The following is a 15,416-nucleotide window of genomic DNA, read 5'->3' as shown; positions in this document are numbered from 1 at the left end:
GAGTGTGTGAACTCTCCCTTTTCTCGATATACACGAAGCATAAACAGCTGTACACAAGTATGTATCCAAATGTTCTATTTGCACTATATGTGTGTGCTTGCTACAGAATTTGTGAACCACATGTACGTAACTATGTTCTTTTTCTCTTTCCATGCTCCTCCTACAGAGAGAAGGACCAGTCCCTTTCATTAGTGACTTAAATGCCAATTTAGGAGTTTCAGACTAACCTGGCTTAGGTTGGAAAATGTACAGAGGGCCTCTTCAAAACAGAGAAAATGAATCTAATGTGATTATTTAAAGACTGGCCTTTCAATGAGGGAACTGGGTCTTTAAACTCAACACTCTTGGGGAAGGGGTCCCCAACTATTAACCCAAAGGCTGGAATCCTGTTAGCTGGAATGATTCCCAGACTTTCATTTACTAACAGGCCTCTGAAGGGATAGAAAAGAACTGAGGATGCTGCTCTGCTTCTCAAGCTTTAAAGAACCCAGGTGTCACAAACAATATATTATGGCCACACTACAGAGACTCTGAAATCATCTCTGAAAAATGATGAGAGGGGAATGTTTGTGTGTATTGACGTATAGAAGTGTAAATGTTATGGTGAAACATTGGATTTAAAGGTATGTAACACCAATAAAGTGGGGAAGTTTGTGTAAAGACCAGTTGACTTACTATTGGATAGTGTTTGGTTTAACAGTTCATCAGTATTCCAAATATTATTTACAATGGTTTTGTTTGTAGTAAATGTTTACTATGAAACTGTATGGTACTATCTGTCTGAAGCTGTCTGGGTATTGTCATTAACAGCTATGTTCAGGGTTTTACAACCAATAACACTGAGGTTTAACTCTGTGTAATGCTTTCCTAAAAATACTTAAAAGACAGAACTCTGACCTGTGCTTCAGCAAACAGTTAAGATGAGGTACAGAAAGAAGGGGGTGTAATAGTTACACATAATACTACATCAGCATTCACATGCTACTGTTTCCCTGGGACCCCTGCCTCATTTAGTTTACAGGCTGGACCTCCTCTGTGGATGAATCAGGGTTGTGTGTATTAAAGGAGGTAGCTGTCTGTAGGACCCCTCTCCATGTGTTGCAGAAGTTGGAAGGTGTGTAGTGAATTAGGAAGGGGACTGCAGAAAGAAAGGATGGTTTCAGGGTTAAGGCAGCTGATTGCCTTGGAGAACTAGATTCTATTTGTATCTCTGCCACAGAGTACTTGTGTGATGCTGGGCATGTCACTTAAACCAAACTTTCCACAGGTGGTCAAAGGGAACTGTGTTATACAGACCTGGTTGAGCTTCCTTTGTGATCTGGTACCAGGCTGCTGTATTGGACCCAAACTTTGGATCTCACATGCTCTTGAGCATATTGGGGGTGAGCGGTTTCAAGACAGCTGTCTTCATAGAATATCAGGGTTGGAAGGGACTTCAGGAGGTCATCTGGTCCAACCCCCTGCTCAAAGCAGGACCAATCTCCAATTTTTGCCCCAGATCCCTAAATGGCCCCCTCAAGGATTGAACTCACAACCCTGGGTTTAGCAGGTCAATGCTCAAACCACTGAGCTATCCCTCCCCCTGTCTACTGCTCTTTTTTTGGTATGTGGGTCCAGCTTCCCCAGGTGCCAAGACTAGCGCTATTCCCCCAATAACTTCAGCATGCCTTCCCCAGAGCTCTACCATTGTGGGTACTCTGGTTTACTGTTTCTCCTATCAGGGACCTTGTGACAACTAAAACAAAGGAGCACATAGACTTTGCCAAGGGTGAAAGTAATTCCGAAGATTTACCGATTCGGGGCCAGGGGCAGGGACGGCTCTGGACCCCGGAAGGGGCGGGGCCTCAGGTGGAAGGGGCGGGGCTGGGCTCGGCGGCTGTGGGGCTGGCAACAGGGGCAGGGACGTTAAAGCACTGCCGCGGCAGCGCTTTAAGGACAGTCCTTTGCCGCCGCAGTGCTTTAAGGATCCTTAAAGCGCTGCTGTGGAGCACTTGAACATTGCTGCCCCTTCTGTCCCCCGCCCCCACCCTCGGCGGCGGCCCTGCCGGTATGGACCCTACCAGCAGGGCTGCCAATGGGAGAGGCAACAGGAGCAGGGACGTTGAAGGGCTGCCGCAGCAGCACTTTAATGTGGGCCGCTTACGGGCCGATATGGGTTGTTACCGGTACGTCGTACCGGCCCGTACTGGCTCACTTTCACCCCTGGACTTTGCACAGGAACTTCTAAACCAGACAACACAGCCTGACACAGATGCTGTGGTGTGCAGCATTCCACAGCAGAGCAGAACAGGTTCCACCCAAAACAATGGGTTGTAATATGAGTTGATCTAGGCCTAGATCTTGGAGAGATTTAGGCACATGCGTGAATTTACTCACGTGAGTAGTCATGTTCATTTTAACGGGACTACTCACATGGCTCAAGTTACACTAAGTCTTTGGGACTGGGGCCATGACTTTTGTCATAATGCTACAGTGATTCTGTAACTTTTGAAATCAAAATAGATTATTACTTACAGTCTCAAGATAATGTTTGAATTTGAGTCATTTTGTATTTGAAAAACATGTTTTTGATTGCTTTATTTAAGTGGCCAGTAACGTATTAGTCAGACTCTCTTCTGGATTCTTTTCCAATTTAGTATGCCCAACAGCAGTCAACATGATGATGATTTTAGCGTCTGATTATGAAATATGTGCAGCCTTTTGAAAGTTTAAACATCCTGATTAGAGTCTAAAAGTAGAAGTAATTAGAAAAATATTACTTGGCTTGTACAATGTTAAAGGAATAATATAAAATAATAGAAGCTTCATAAGAACAGCCATATTGGGTCAGACCAAACTTCCATCTAGCCCAGTATCCTGTCTTCTGACACTGGCCAATGCCAGGTGCCCCAGAGGAAATGATCAGAACAGGTAATCATCAAGTGAACCTTTCCCTGTCACTCACTCCCAGCTTCTGGCAAACAGAGGCTAAGAACACCATCCCTGCCCATCCTGGCTAATAACCATTGATGGACCTATCCTCCATGAATTTATCTAGTTCTTTTTTTAACCCTGTTATATTCTTGGCCTTAACAACGTCCTCTGGCAAAGAGTTCCACAGGTTGACTGTGCATTGATCACTATTTAATTACAAAGAGTGAGTTGTAAGTCCCCCCCCCCCCTTAAATGTGAAAAAGCAAATATGCCTGCCCAACAGAAAGTAGTAATCCTGATAAATTGATGTAAGTTAGGACACAATGTGTAGCTCAACATTGGAATGAATGGGAGATGAGTGGCTTTCAAACTGAAGTTAAATCTAGAATCAGTTGGAAAATGTCCCCTCCCCCATGGAAAACTTCAAAAATGGAAAACTTTGTCTACACTGGGGGAAAAAATGGCAAAAATCCCCAAATAAAAATATTTTGTCTTGGAAATGCAGCTGCAGTGCCTCATTGAAGTTGTAGTTCAGGGGCTTCGTGATCCCATTTTCCTCTATGAGCCTGGCTCCTCAGTTGTACTATGTCTTCCATGATCCAACAGGGTCTCCCCCTTTTGGAGAGGTACCGAGCATCCTCTTGAAGAGGGGGAGACCCTGTTGCATCATGGAAGATGTAGTCCAGCTGGGGAGCCAGGCCCATAGAGAAGAATGGGATCATAAAGTCCCTGAATCAGAAGGTAGCTGTGTTAGTCTGTATCCACAAAAATAATGAGAAGTCTGGTGGCATATTAAAGACTAACAGATTTATTTTGGGCATAAGCTTTCGTGGGTAAAAATCCACTTCTTCAGATGCATGGAGTGAAAATTACAGATACAGGCATAAACATCTATTGGCACATGAAGAGAAGGGAGTTACCTAACAAGTGGAGAACCAATGTTGAAGGCCAATTTAGTCAGGGTGGATGCGGTCCACTCCCAATAATTGATGAGGAGGTGTAAATACTAAGAGAGGGAAAATTGCTTTTGTAGTGAGCCAGCCACTCCCAGTCCCTATTCAAGCCCAAACGATGATGTTAAATTTGCAAATGAATTGTAGCTCTGCAGTTTCTCTTTGAAGTCTGTTTCTGAAGGTTTTTTTTGTTGAAGAATGGCTACTTTTAAATCTGTTATTGAGTGTCCAGAGAAACTGAAGTGTTCTCCTACTGGCTTTTGTATGTTACCATTCCTGATGTCTGATTTCTGCCCATTTATCCTTTTACGTAGAGACTGTCCGGTTTGGCCAATGTACCTGGCAGAGGGGCATTGCTGGCACATGATGGCATATATCACATTAGTAGATGTGCAGGTGAATGAGCCTCTGATGGTGTGGTTGGGTTCTATGATGGTGTCACTAGAGTAGATATGGGGACAGAGAAGACATTGGGGTTTGTTACAGGGATTGGTTCCCGGGTTAGTGTTTCTGTGGTGTGGTGTGTAGTTGCTGGTGAGTATTTGCTTCAGGTTGGGGGGCTGTCTGTAAGCGAGGATTGGCCTGCCTCCCAAGGCCTGTGAGAGTGGGGGATCATTTTCCAGGATAGGTTGTAGATCGTTGATGATGTGCTGGAGAGGTTTTAGCTGGGTGATGGCCAGTGGAGTTCTGTTATTTTCTTTGTTGGGCCTCTGCTGTAGTAGGTGACTTCTGGGTACCCGTCTCGCTCTGTCAATCTGTTTCCTCACTTCCCCAGGTGGGTACTGTAGTTTTAAGAATGCTTGATAGAGATCTTGTAGGTGGTTGTCTCTGTCTGAGGGCTTGGAACAAATGTGGTTGTATCTTAGGGCTTGGCTGTAGACAATGGATTGTGTGATGTGTCCTGGATGGAAGCTGGAGGCATGTAGGTAAGTATAGTGGTCAGTAGGTTTCTGGTATAGGGTGGTGTTTATGTGACCATCATTTATTTGCACTGTAGTGTCCAGGAAGTGGATCTCTTGTGTGGACTAGTCCAGGCTGAGGTTGATGGTGGGGTGGAAATTGTTGAAATCCAGGTGGAATTCTTCAAGGGCCTCCTTCCCGTGGGTCCATATGATGAAGACGTCATAGCGTAAGTAGAAGAGGGGCACTAGGGGACGAGAGCTGAGGAAGTGTTGTTCTAAGTCAGGGATAAAAATGTTGGCATACTATGGGGCCATGCGGGTACCCATAGCAATGCTGCTGACTTGAAGGTATAAGTTGTCCCCAAATCTGAAATGGTTATGGGTGAGGACAAAGTCACAAAGCTCAGCCACCAGGTGTGCCATGGCCTCATCAGGGATACTGTTCCTGACAGCTTGTAGTCCATCCTTGTGTTGAATATTGGTGTATATTAAGCCCCTGAACTACAACTTCAATGAGGCACTGCAGCTGCATTTCCAAGTAAAAAAATATGTTGGCTGAAGATGCACTTTTCATTAAATTTTTGACCAGTCCTACTTACAAATGGTTAAACTGATGACTAACCTTGCTTCATGACACATTCAGTTTAGATCGGGGTGGGAAAACTTTTTGGCCTGAGGGCCACATCGGGGTTCCAAAACTGTATGGAGGTCCAGGTAGGGAAGGCTTGCCTCCCCAAACAGCCTGGCTCCTGCCCCCTATCCGCCCCTTTCCATTTCCTGTCCCTCTCAGAACTGCCGACCCATCCAACCCCCCCCCCCCCGCTCCTTGTCCCCTGACTGCCCCCTCCCGGAACCCCCCGCCCCTAACCGTCTCCCCGGGACACCACCCCCTATCCAATCACCCCTGATCCCTGTCCCCTGACTGCCCCGACCCTTATCCACATCCCTGCCCCCTGACAGCCCCCCCGGGACTCCCACACCTATCCAATCGCCCCCTGCTCTTTGTCCCCTGACCGCTCCCTCCCAGGATCCCCTGCTCCAACCAGCCCCCCGGTCCTTTAGACCTGATCATGCAAAGACTTAAGCACCTGAGCAACTAACTTATGCTGTGAGGTGCTGTTTGCCTGCAATTCCACTGATTCCCGGGGGAGATGAGGGCATTCAGCACCATCTGGGATCAGGCCCCAACCCTCTATCCAACCCAACCTCCTCTGCTCCGTGTCCCCTGACTGCCCCGACCCCTATCCACACCCCTGCCCCCTGACAGGCCCGCCAGGACTCCCACGCCTATCCAACCACCCCCTGCTCCCTGTCCCCTGACTGCCCCCCCCGGGACTCCCTGCCCCTTATCCAATATACCCCCGCTCCCTGCCCCCTTACCATGCTGCTCAGAGCACCAGGACTGGCAGCCGCGCCGCCCGGCCGCAGCCAGCCACGCCGCAGTGCAGTCTAGAGCATCGGGACAGGCCGGCCACTGGCGGCTCTCGCGGTCGGCCTGCCCGGCAGGAGCTCGCAGCTGGCGGCACGGTGAGCTGAGGCTGTGGGGGAGGGTGGACAGCAGGGGAGGGGCCGGGGGCTATCCTCCCCAACCAGGAGCTCAAGGGCCAGACAGGACGGTCCCATGGGCTGGATGTGGCCTGCGGGCCGTAGTTTGCTCACCTCTGGTTTAGATCCATCTTCCCCCTCTCCTACTTGAGGAGTCACTAGTGTTCTGCTGGTTAGGTCTCGCCCCTCAGGATGGGATGGAAGCCTACTAAACTTGCATGGTCTCCCTTCGAAGGTGGAAGAAAGAACAGTAAATAGTAAGGATCATCTGTCTTGAATTGGTGACAGCTCCTCTTTTTCCATTCTTGCAAGGGAGGCAAACAGTGGCCACCTCTACTCCCTCCATTGATTACAACAGGAAGGGAAATATAGAAGAGTTAGAAAGGTGTTATTGAGTTTCATGATACTCAAATGAAGCATTTTACCTTATTTTCATGATGTTTATACTATATTAAAAATATTGTTTGTGAAAGGGAGTTCATCTGGATGTTAGAGCCTCATCTTCTGAGCCTGGATAAAAGAAGTTGTGTGCATCCTTTAGACCTGATCATGCAAAGACTTAAGCACCTGAGCAACTAACTTATGCTGTGAGGTGCTGTTTGCCTGCAATTCCACTGATTCCCGGGGGAGATGAGGGCATTCAGCACCATCTGGGATCAGGCCCCAAGCATTTATAAAAGCAGTCAGAAAAAAAAAAAAGCCTTAATGACCTGCTTCATTGGGATTACTACTTAATTAATTCCATCTCAGACAGCCTGTCAGTCACCAGTGCCATTGTTTCCCATGACAATATCAGCTATGCCCACTACATAGCCCCTTTATATGCGAACACACAAACTGGCTATTTTTTTTTCTTAAAAAGATCTGCTTAAGGACAGAAATTAAGAATATATATTAGTTTAGACCAAGATTTAATTTTCTGGAACCAGTTTATTACCATTAACCTGTAGGCCCAACCATTACTTAAAGAGTAAGTGTTGATATTCTTGGGAGAGTAATGCCTTTTTCTATACCTAACAGATTGTATTTACAGCAGGATTTCTCAGTTCAACACAGTTTTAAGTATGGAGCTGTGTTTGGTGCTTCCACAATGTGGATAGTACATGGAGCTCTTTGTCAACCGGCACATAAGAATATGTAGTGTTATGTTGGAGGGTATTGGTAGCTGCCAGCAAGTGTCTCTAATCTATGGACAATCACAGACCTTGGTGAAGCTAATGAGCATGCTAGCTGCCCTTTATTCTGAGTAAAGAGTGGGGGTGGGGATGGGGGAGAAGCAATGAAGATCCTTCATGCAATAAGATAGATGAAACAATAGAAACTATCGCGTAAAGCACGGGATACATGGAAAGCCTAAGAAAAGAACGGAGCTGAAGAGAATAACAGGTGGTTTCCCTAGGAACTGATAGTAAACACAGAGTTTGGGTGTCAGAGGAGCAAGCAAACTGAAAGCACGGAGGAAGCAGCCAGAAAACCAGAGAAGCACTGGTAGCATGGCCTTGAAAGTAAACCAAAGAAGCTTCTTTTTGGGTAGAGTGCTGACTGAAATGACAGGCTTGGAATTGTGAAGACTGCCTCCTGCTGTTTGTTTTTACTGTGTTCAGGTGAACAGGGCTCCGTACGTTCTGTGTTGCAATCCTGTTTATTTACAAAGAAATACCTGACTTGAATCCTCATTTTCTCCTAACAGAAACAGTCCTCCAAGGCCCCCCACTTACTGGCTAACTGCTTGGGCCAAAAGGGGCACCATGGATCAGAGTCTTTATGTACTGCAAATAGCTTTTTGAACCTACTTGTGGACTCTGCTCTGCAAACAGTTGTGATGTAGAACTGTTCACAAAAACTGTCAATTTTTAAGACAAATATTTCCCTAAACTCAGAAGGGATTGAATTTCTACACGTGTGGTGAGTGTATATCTCTGAAGTGCCATGGCAAATTTATGACCTTTCTAATTAGGTATCACAGAAACCCTAAATGAGGGACACAATACCCAGTGGTCAATGAAGCTTGAAATAATATATGCTGCATGTGTTACTCCTTGAGGAATTCTGTGCCACTGCGCATGCACAGAATTCATGTCCCCATGCAGAATTTATTTTCTCAGCAGAAAAATAGTTTGCTGGAGAGGTGCTGCAGTTACAACTTTCAACCAGTAGAGGCTCCTGTGGCACCAGAATAGAGAGCAGCCACTCCCAGGCAGGAGCAGTAAGCTGCAGATACGGAAGAGAAGAGGCTGTGTGTCTCACAGTGCCCTGCCTGTGGGGCCAGGTGAGGAGGTATGGGGGGGACAGACAGCTTGGGGCGCATGGGGCTGGGTGGGGGGGGGGGGGGTCACAGACAGGGGTTCAGAAAGGCTAGTGGTGGAGGACAGACTGGAGTGAGGGTAGGGTTGCCAACTTTCTAATTGCACAAAACCGAACACCCTTACCCTGCCCAATCCATCTCCCCTCCCTCCTTTGTTCACTCTCCCCCATCCTCACTTGCTTTCACTGGACCGGGGCAGGCGTTGGGATGCAGGAGGGGGTGAGGGCTCTGGCTGGGGGTGCAGACTCCAGTGTGGGGCCAGAAATGAGGACTTCAAGGTGTGGGAGGGGACTCTGGGCTGCGGCAGGGGCTTGGGGTGCTGGCTTCAGCTGGGGGTGCGGGCTCAGGGCTGGGGCAGGGGAATGGGATGCAGGAGGGGGTACAGGCTCCATGTGGAGGTGTGGGTTTTGGGGTGGGGCCGGGGATGAAGGGTTTGGGGTGCAAGAGAGGCTTAGGGCTGGGGCAAAGTATTGGGGTGTGGGAAGGGGTGTGGGGTGCAGGTTCTGGGAGGGAGTTAGGGTGTGGGAGGGGGCTCAGGGGTGGGGCAGGGAATGTGGGCGTGGGCTCTGGGAGGGAGTTAGGGTGTGGGAGGGGGTTCAGGATGGGGGCTCCAGCCAGGCAGCGCTTACCTCAGGCAGCTCCCAGGAAGCGTCCGGCGTGTCCGGCTCCTAGGCGGAGGTTCGGCCAGGGGGCTCTGTGCACTGCCCGCAGGTGCTGCCCCCGCAGCTTGGGGAGCCCCCGTGGCAGCCCTGCACCTCGGAGCCGGACTTGCCGGGAGCCTGCCTGAGCCCCACTGTGCCACAGACTGGACTTTTAGCGGCCCGGTCAGTAGTGCTGACTGGAGTTACCAGGGTCCCTTTTTGACCGAGTGTTCCAGATGCCTGGCAACCCTAAGTGGGGGCTGAATGGAAATGGGGGTACAGGGGCATATGGGGATGGGGGGAGAAGGGGTGACTGAGTTAGGGTGCAGGGAGGGGGTGCAGGGCCACATGGGGATGGAGGAGGTAGGGTGGCTGAGTGAGGGTGCAAGCCTGGATGGGGGAGGGGTGGCTGAATGAGGGTGCAGGGACACATGGGGACAGGGAAAGATGTGCTTGACTGAATGAGCGAGGCTAAGGGAAAGCCGGGGTCTGCATGGGGGAGGCTCCTCAAGTCCCTAACAATCCCTCTCTCATCCCCCCCCAAAAACCGTGTTCCAAACTCCCACCCACACCCAACAACCCTCCAGCTTCATGCCCAGGCTCCTTCCCATGCTTCCTTCCCTCCCCCTCAGCTCCTCCATTACTCATGACTTGTCCAAACCTTTGCACTGCTTCTGAGGAGTGCAGGAAATACGTTTCTGTATTGCATTTTAAATGAATTATTACTCAAAGTTCTGTATTAATATGCCTAGTCAGGAATCTATTTTCCAGTAAACATTTCCTGATTCTTTTTTGTCTGTATTGTTACAGATATACTTACTGAAAGGTATTTTGACATAAATTACTCACATAATTATATTGTTGTTTTGACAAATAAAATATGCAGAATTTTAAAACATTGTGTGCAGACTTTTTAATATTTTGGTGCAGAATTCCCATCAGGAGTAATGTCTTTAATATCAGTGAAGAATGGTCATTTAACCAACAGCTGTGTCAGGTCGCATGAAAAAGACAAAATAAACACTGAACCTAGTGACCCCTGATCTACAGCCAGAGCTTCAATGCCACTCACATGAAGATCAGGCCCAATCTGTGAAAATCCTGGTGAGCCCACACCCTTGTGGGACAAAAGAGAGCAGCTCATCATGCTGTCTCTAATTACAGTGCAAACCAGCGGAAAACACATGCCCTGGCAGGGAGCAGATAGGTGGGGAAGAAACAACAGATTTCCCCAAACACATCAGCCAGTGGGGCCGGGGCGAGAATCAGTGGGGATTTCATAAGAAATCCGTCTCTAACCCTCCTCCTTGACACACACCACCAGCCTGCCTCGCAAGACGGAGAAACCTTACAAGCTGCTTAAATAGGCGCCTCTGGGCTCCGCCGCCGCAGGCCGGTCCACAGGGGCGTGTGGGGAGCGCGCGCTGTGTCTTTAAAAGGCTGCAGCCCCCCCAGCCTGGCCCTCCCCTGCCCACCCTCTCGGCCCAAGGAGCGACTGATGCGGGGAGGAGGCGCCTGGCGCTAACAAAAGTCTGCGGCGCTGGAGCGGGGGGCGCAGGGCGGCGAGCACGGCCCGGCCCGGCGCGGGGCCGAGGAACAAGTGGCTGCTGCGCCTTCCCGGCGCGGGCGGGGAAGGGGAGCCCGGCAGCGCCGGCGGGACCCGAGGAGCAGCGGCCCGGCCCCAGCGGGCTGCGGAAGGCGCATCAGTCGCTGCCGGCGGGCGGAGGAGGAGGCGGCTGCGCGCTGGGATTGCTGCTGACCCGTGTGTGGATTATAAGTGGAGCTGCTGGCCAGTCGTGGTGCCCGCAGCGGGGGGGTGAGGGCATTGGGGGCTTTCCCCTCACTTTCTCTCTCCCCCCCCTTTTTGGGGTGGCTGCGTGGGGCGGGGCTGGCTCCCCCTGAAGGACCCGAGTGCCTGTAGCATGTAAAAGCCGAACCTCCGGACCAGCGGGGTCCCCGCCCCAGTCGCCTCCTTTCTGTGCCGGGGAGCCATGGTGTGTGCGGGCAGCCGGAGAGCATGAAGCCTGCAGGATGGGCGCGAACAATGGCAAACAGTACGGCAGTGAGGGTGAGTGAGCCCAGCCCAGCTAGTCGCCGGGCGCCTTGGGCGGGACCCCGCTCCCCTCGCCTTCCCTCCTCGGGCTGGGGCGGGCGGGGACGTCCAGCCGGCTGCGGAGTCGGCTTTGTGTGTGTCCCCAGCCCGAGAGTGGGAAAAGTTCCCTTCCCAGGCAGTAGGGAGAGCGGGGGAGGGGGCTGGCCAGTTGCGGGATGGGTTTGGCTCGCTTCCCTTTGTAGCCCAACTTTTGAAGCTTGTTTGCAGTTGGGGAGGGCAGAAAGAGGGGGAGCTTTCCGGCCACCATATGGGTGGCATGGGAAATATCAAGGATGTTCAAACCAATATTTCCTATGCATTCGTGTAAAGCAGCTGGACCTTAGATGGGAGCTAGAAACCCCAGCTCTAAAACACACACCCCTCCTCTCCTCTCCAGCCTCACTGCGCTTCCTTTTTGCCTCAGCTACTTTTTAAGCCCACTCCTGTACCGACACCAATTGGTCACTCTGCAAATCTGGTTACTCTTACATAGCTCCCATAGCTCTTGAGTGCTGCCTGTATGCGCTTTACATGCAGTAACCCTTTCCCACCTGGGTGGCTCTGACTCACTGAGCTGCTGCTACATGGGTTTGAAGTGTCTACAGCAAAGTTTTCCCTGGTGTGTCAACTGACCCGTCTCTCTCCCTGACAGCTCCTTATACGTGTCTGTTCTCTCTGCAGACTGTGCTGGCTAAGCAATGATAATTAGTCTGTTATCTTCTTGTCATCGAAGTTATTGGCAGGGAACATTTATATTGCCAAGATTTTTGGCAAATGGAAAGCTTCTGAAAGAAGCTGCCAGAGCTGGTAAAAGAGTAAAAGCACTTTTTGTTTTTTGTAGTAAAAGAAATTGGTTTCCCCCTTTTAAGAGTGAGCACAACTGCAGCAAGTTAACTGAATAAATTCTGCTGCAATACCCTATTTGTAGGGGTGCTAACTCCAACATAGTCTGCCATTATAAAGACTGCATTTTAAAATAACAGCATTTTCCGCACAGGGAGCGGCAAGGTAGGGTCTGAGTTACTAGTCACTGATGAAGCATATACACATGGATAGCTGAAGTAGTTGGGTGTGCTTGTTACTTAACATAGCTTTTGTTGCTGCAACTCCTGCTCCCTTTATTGCTTTATCAGCCTGTGACCACCAGTAGAGTCTGTATTTTTAGTCATGTCAATAACTTTTTCCAAGGGTCATTCTGTCTGCCCGCTGCTGGATCCCAATAAGGGCTGAGTGAAATCAAACACCTGGTTAGCCTTTCCAATTTGTTTACATGATCTCGGTCCTAGTTTTTAACAATGTGTTGTGAGCACCTTCAGGTAGGTGCTGAGCATCTTAATGTCCATTGACCTCAGTGGGAGTTGAGAGCAGTTAGCACTTCTGCTCATCTAGGGCCTGATCCAGGGAAGAGTAAATAATGGGGAGTGATATTTAACCATTTAAAATGGCTAAGTCCTTTCCAGTTTTCATGTTCAGCCATTGGACCAGTTTCTGTTCTGTGTAAACTACATCAGTGAGGCTTAAAATATGAGACAATTAAAATTATTCTGCTGTGATAGGTTCTGCATCAGCCCCTCCCCCACTGTATTATTTCTAATGCTTTGCAACTTGTTCTTGTATCCTATAAATCTTGTAGTATGCAGTGTGGTATATGACTGCTTCCTGTCTGAACAGCAACATTTTTCAACCCCAGGGAGAAAGAGAAAGAGACAGAGTTAATGTTCTCCAGCTGTTATCCATAAATGCTACCTCTGCAATTTCACTTCAGTGAAATTTTACTGTGTTTGGTTTTAGATACACAGGATCTAATTCATCCTTATAGAAACCTATTGGTTTCAGTGGTTTGCACCAGCAATGAATTTGGTCTGCACTGAAGCATTGTAGGAGACTGCTGGAAAGGTCAGCTGGTAATAAGGAACCAATAGGAAGGTTTGAAAGTTTTTTGTTGTTCTGACTGCAAAAGAGGTGCTCTATTTTTATTTTTATTCTTAAACATTTAATGATCATCTGTACAATTTACCCTCATGGTACCCAGGACAATATAAGATCACTGGGTCTGTTTGTAGCGAGGCCTATGATCTGTTACATTCTTTGAGACTCCAGTAGGCAAGTGCCAAAGAATACGCGTCACTCACATCCAAAATATGCATGAAGATAGTGACAAAGGAAAAACACCATTTTTTATACAGACATTGAAATTCCTTTCATTTACTGCCAAATGAGCTCCCCCTTCAAAAGAGCCCATGAAGTCAGAAATTTTGCCAGCCAGAGATCTGATTTAGTCTGGTACGAGTGTTCACATCAATTCTTACTATCAGAACTTATTCTAGAAATGGACCAAGCATGTGTCTTGAAATCTGCACCTCAGAGTGTTTTGTAGGGGAGGAATTAGCATTCTAATCCCTGCATCTAAACTCACCACTCCACATTACATCCAAAATTGGAATGGGTTCGTGCTTTAGTTCTGGTTTGTCATCTAAAACCTTGGTTGCAAAGGGATACTATGTTGGGGGGGGAAAATATGCTCTCCATCCCTCAACCTTCTCACAAATCCTTAGAGCCCTAATTGCAGTTCTGTCTTTGGTGAATAGGGGTGGGGGACCCTGACTGGGATGGTCAGCCCCCTTCTCTCCCCCCCTCCCCCCTTTCTGTGCAGTAGAGCTTTTTGGTGAATGAACTCCTTTAACAACATGCAGGGGGATTATGGGGTTGATGCAGTTAGCAGTGAGGGGGTACAGGGATTTAATGACTCTTTTTTGGGGGGGGGGTGCAGATATCCATAATGGAGGGGGAAGGGTGCATGAGAGATCTCATATGACATTGTCCTAATTTCCTTTGTTGCCTTCATGTCCTCAGGCTAGATCTTCCCTTATTATAGGTTTTTTTTTTTTTTTTCTTCTTATAGGTAGGTTGTGTAGAGTAGTATAGGTAGCTTATCATACGTGGTCTGCCTTTGTCTCAGGAACCTTCAGCCCCTCCTGGGGATTTTGCTGAGCCCCTGAGTTCCTTAAGAGTCTCAAGAGATGATACCAGATCATATTGGAGACGGATGCCCATACCCAGTGCCTTCTATATTGGCAGCAGATACACTTGGTAACTCAAGTGTGCAGTTTGCCACAACTTCATTCCCTGCACTAGAAGGGAGAGATGTTTGAGGATCCAAGCTCTTCTGTCTTCTCAACACATACAGCCTGATACTCTGATGCACTTATTGAGTGTACTGAGACCAGCCTTAATTACGAGGTTCTTTGTCATGGGACTTAAGATATTTTTCTGTTCCAGTCTCAGCTCCACTTCTTCTCATAGACCCAAGACTGGAATTACCTTGGCCTTACGCTGGGTCAGAATCTCTTACCTCGTGCCACTGGTGCTGGTAAATCAAAAGCGGCACCAAACTGGCAACTGCCTATTCAGCCCTCAATAGCCCTTAACAACACGGAAGCACCCAGCTCTGTCTCTACTCCTCATTTGACATAGTTACCCCAGCCACCAACTCGGCATCTATTCTCTGATGCCGATGCCTCAGTCTCAGGTCTACAAGTCCACGCAGGTAACAGATAGGAAACATGTCATCACAGGAGGGATGTAAGCAAAAGGAAAGTGGAAGCACCATCTCTCTGTTCCTTAATGCTGCTAGCTCAATGAGGGCCCCAGGTACTAGCCAATGGCACCACTGTGGTCTCTTCTATACCCTTACAGAGGGAGACATCTCTGCGCTGACGTAGGCTCCTCGCTATTTAAGATCTCAGTAATGCCTTAACTTTTCTCCATGCTGGCGTGTGTGTGGGGCACAAATGAGGCTACTAATCACCCCAAGCACATGCTTCTATGCTGCTTGATTCTGTGCTTGTACTGACTTTTCCAGTCTCAATCTGGAACTGCCTTCAATCCCTTAGGTGATGAACCTGGTTCCCCAACTTGACCTCAAGACCCCGGTCATCTTTCGTCCCTTCAGATCCAGACATCATAAAAGGATATCGTGCAGGGCCCTCTCAAGCTTCTGAAGTAGCACTACATACAGGACTCCATGAAACCCTTGCTGGAGGCTGTGAGACTAACTCTCTGCTT

At 48.7% G+C, this 15,416-nt stretch overlaps 1 protein-coding gene across 2 annotated transcripts in view; it reads left to right on the top strand.

Moving 5' to 3' along the window:
- The first annotated feature begins 10,749 nt into the window (after nucleotides 1–10,749).
- The window catches only part of FBXL7 (F-box and leucine rich repeat protein 7), a 311,069-nt gene continuing 306,402 nt past the window's right edge, over nucleotides 10,750–15,416 (top strand). Inside the window, exon 1 of one of the 2 annotated variants that reach the window (XM_043540241.1) lies at nucleotides 10,750–11,327. Coding sequence is in view for 1 of the 2 variants with exons in the window: in XM_007065027.4 (XP_007065089.2) it covers nucleotides 11,291–11,327 (37 nt within the window). In the remaining variant the exon portion in view is untranslated. The remainder of the gene's footprint in view (nucleotides 11,328–15,416) is intronic. The other variant, XM_007065027.4, reaches the window with a different exon arrangement.

Source organism: Chelonia mydas, chromosome 2, assembly GCF_015237465.2.
Source record: "Chelonia mydas isolate rCheMyd1 chromosome 2, rCheMyd1.pri.v2, whole genome shotgun sequence".
Classification (NCBI taxonomy): Eukaryota; Metazoa; Chordata; order Testudines; family Cheloniidae; genus Chelonia; species Chelonia mydas.
This window is presented reverse-complemented; position numbering and strand designations above follow the sequence as displayed.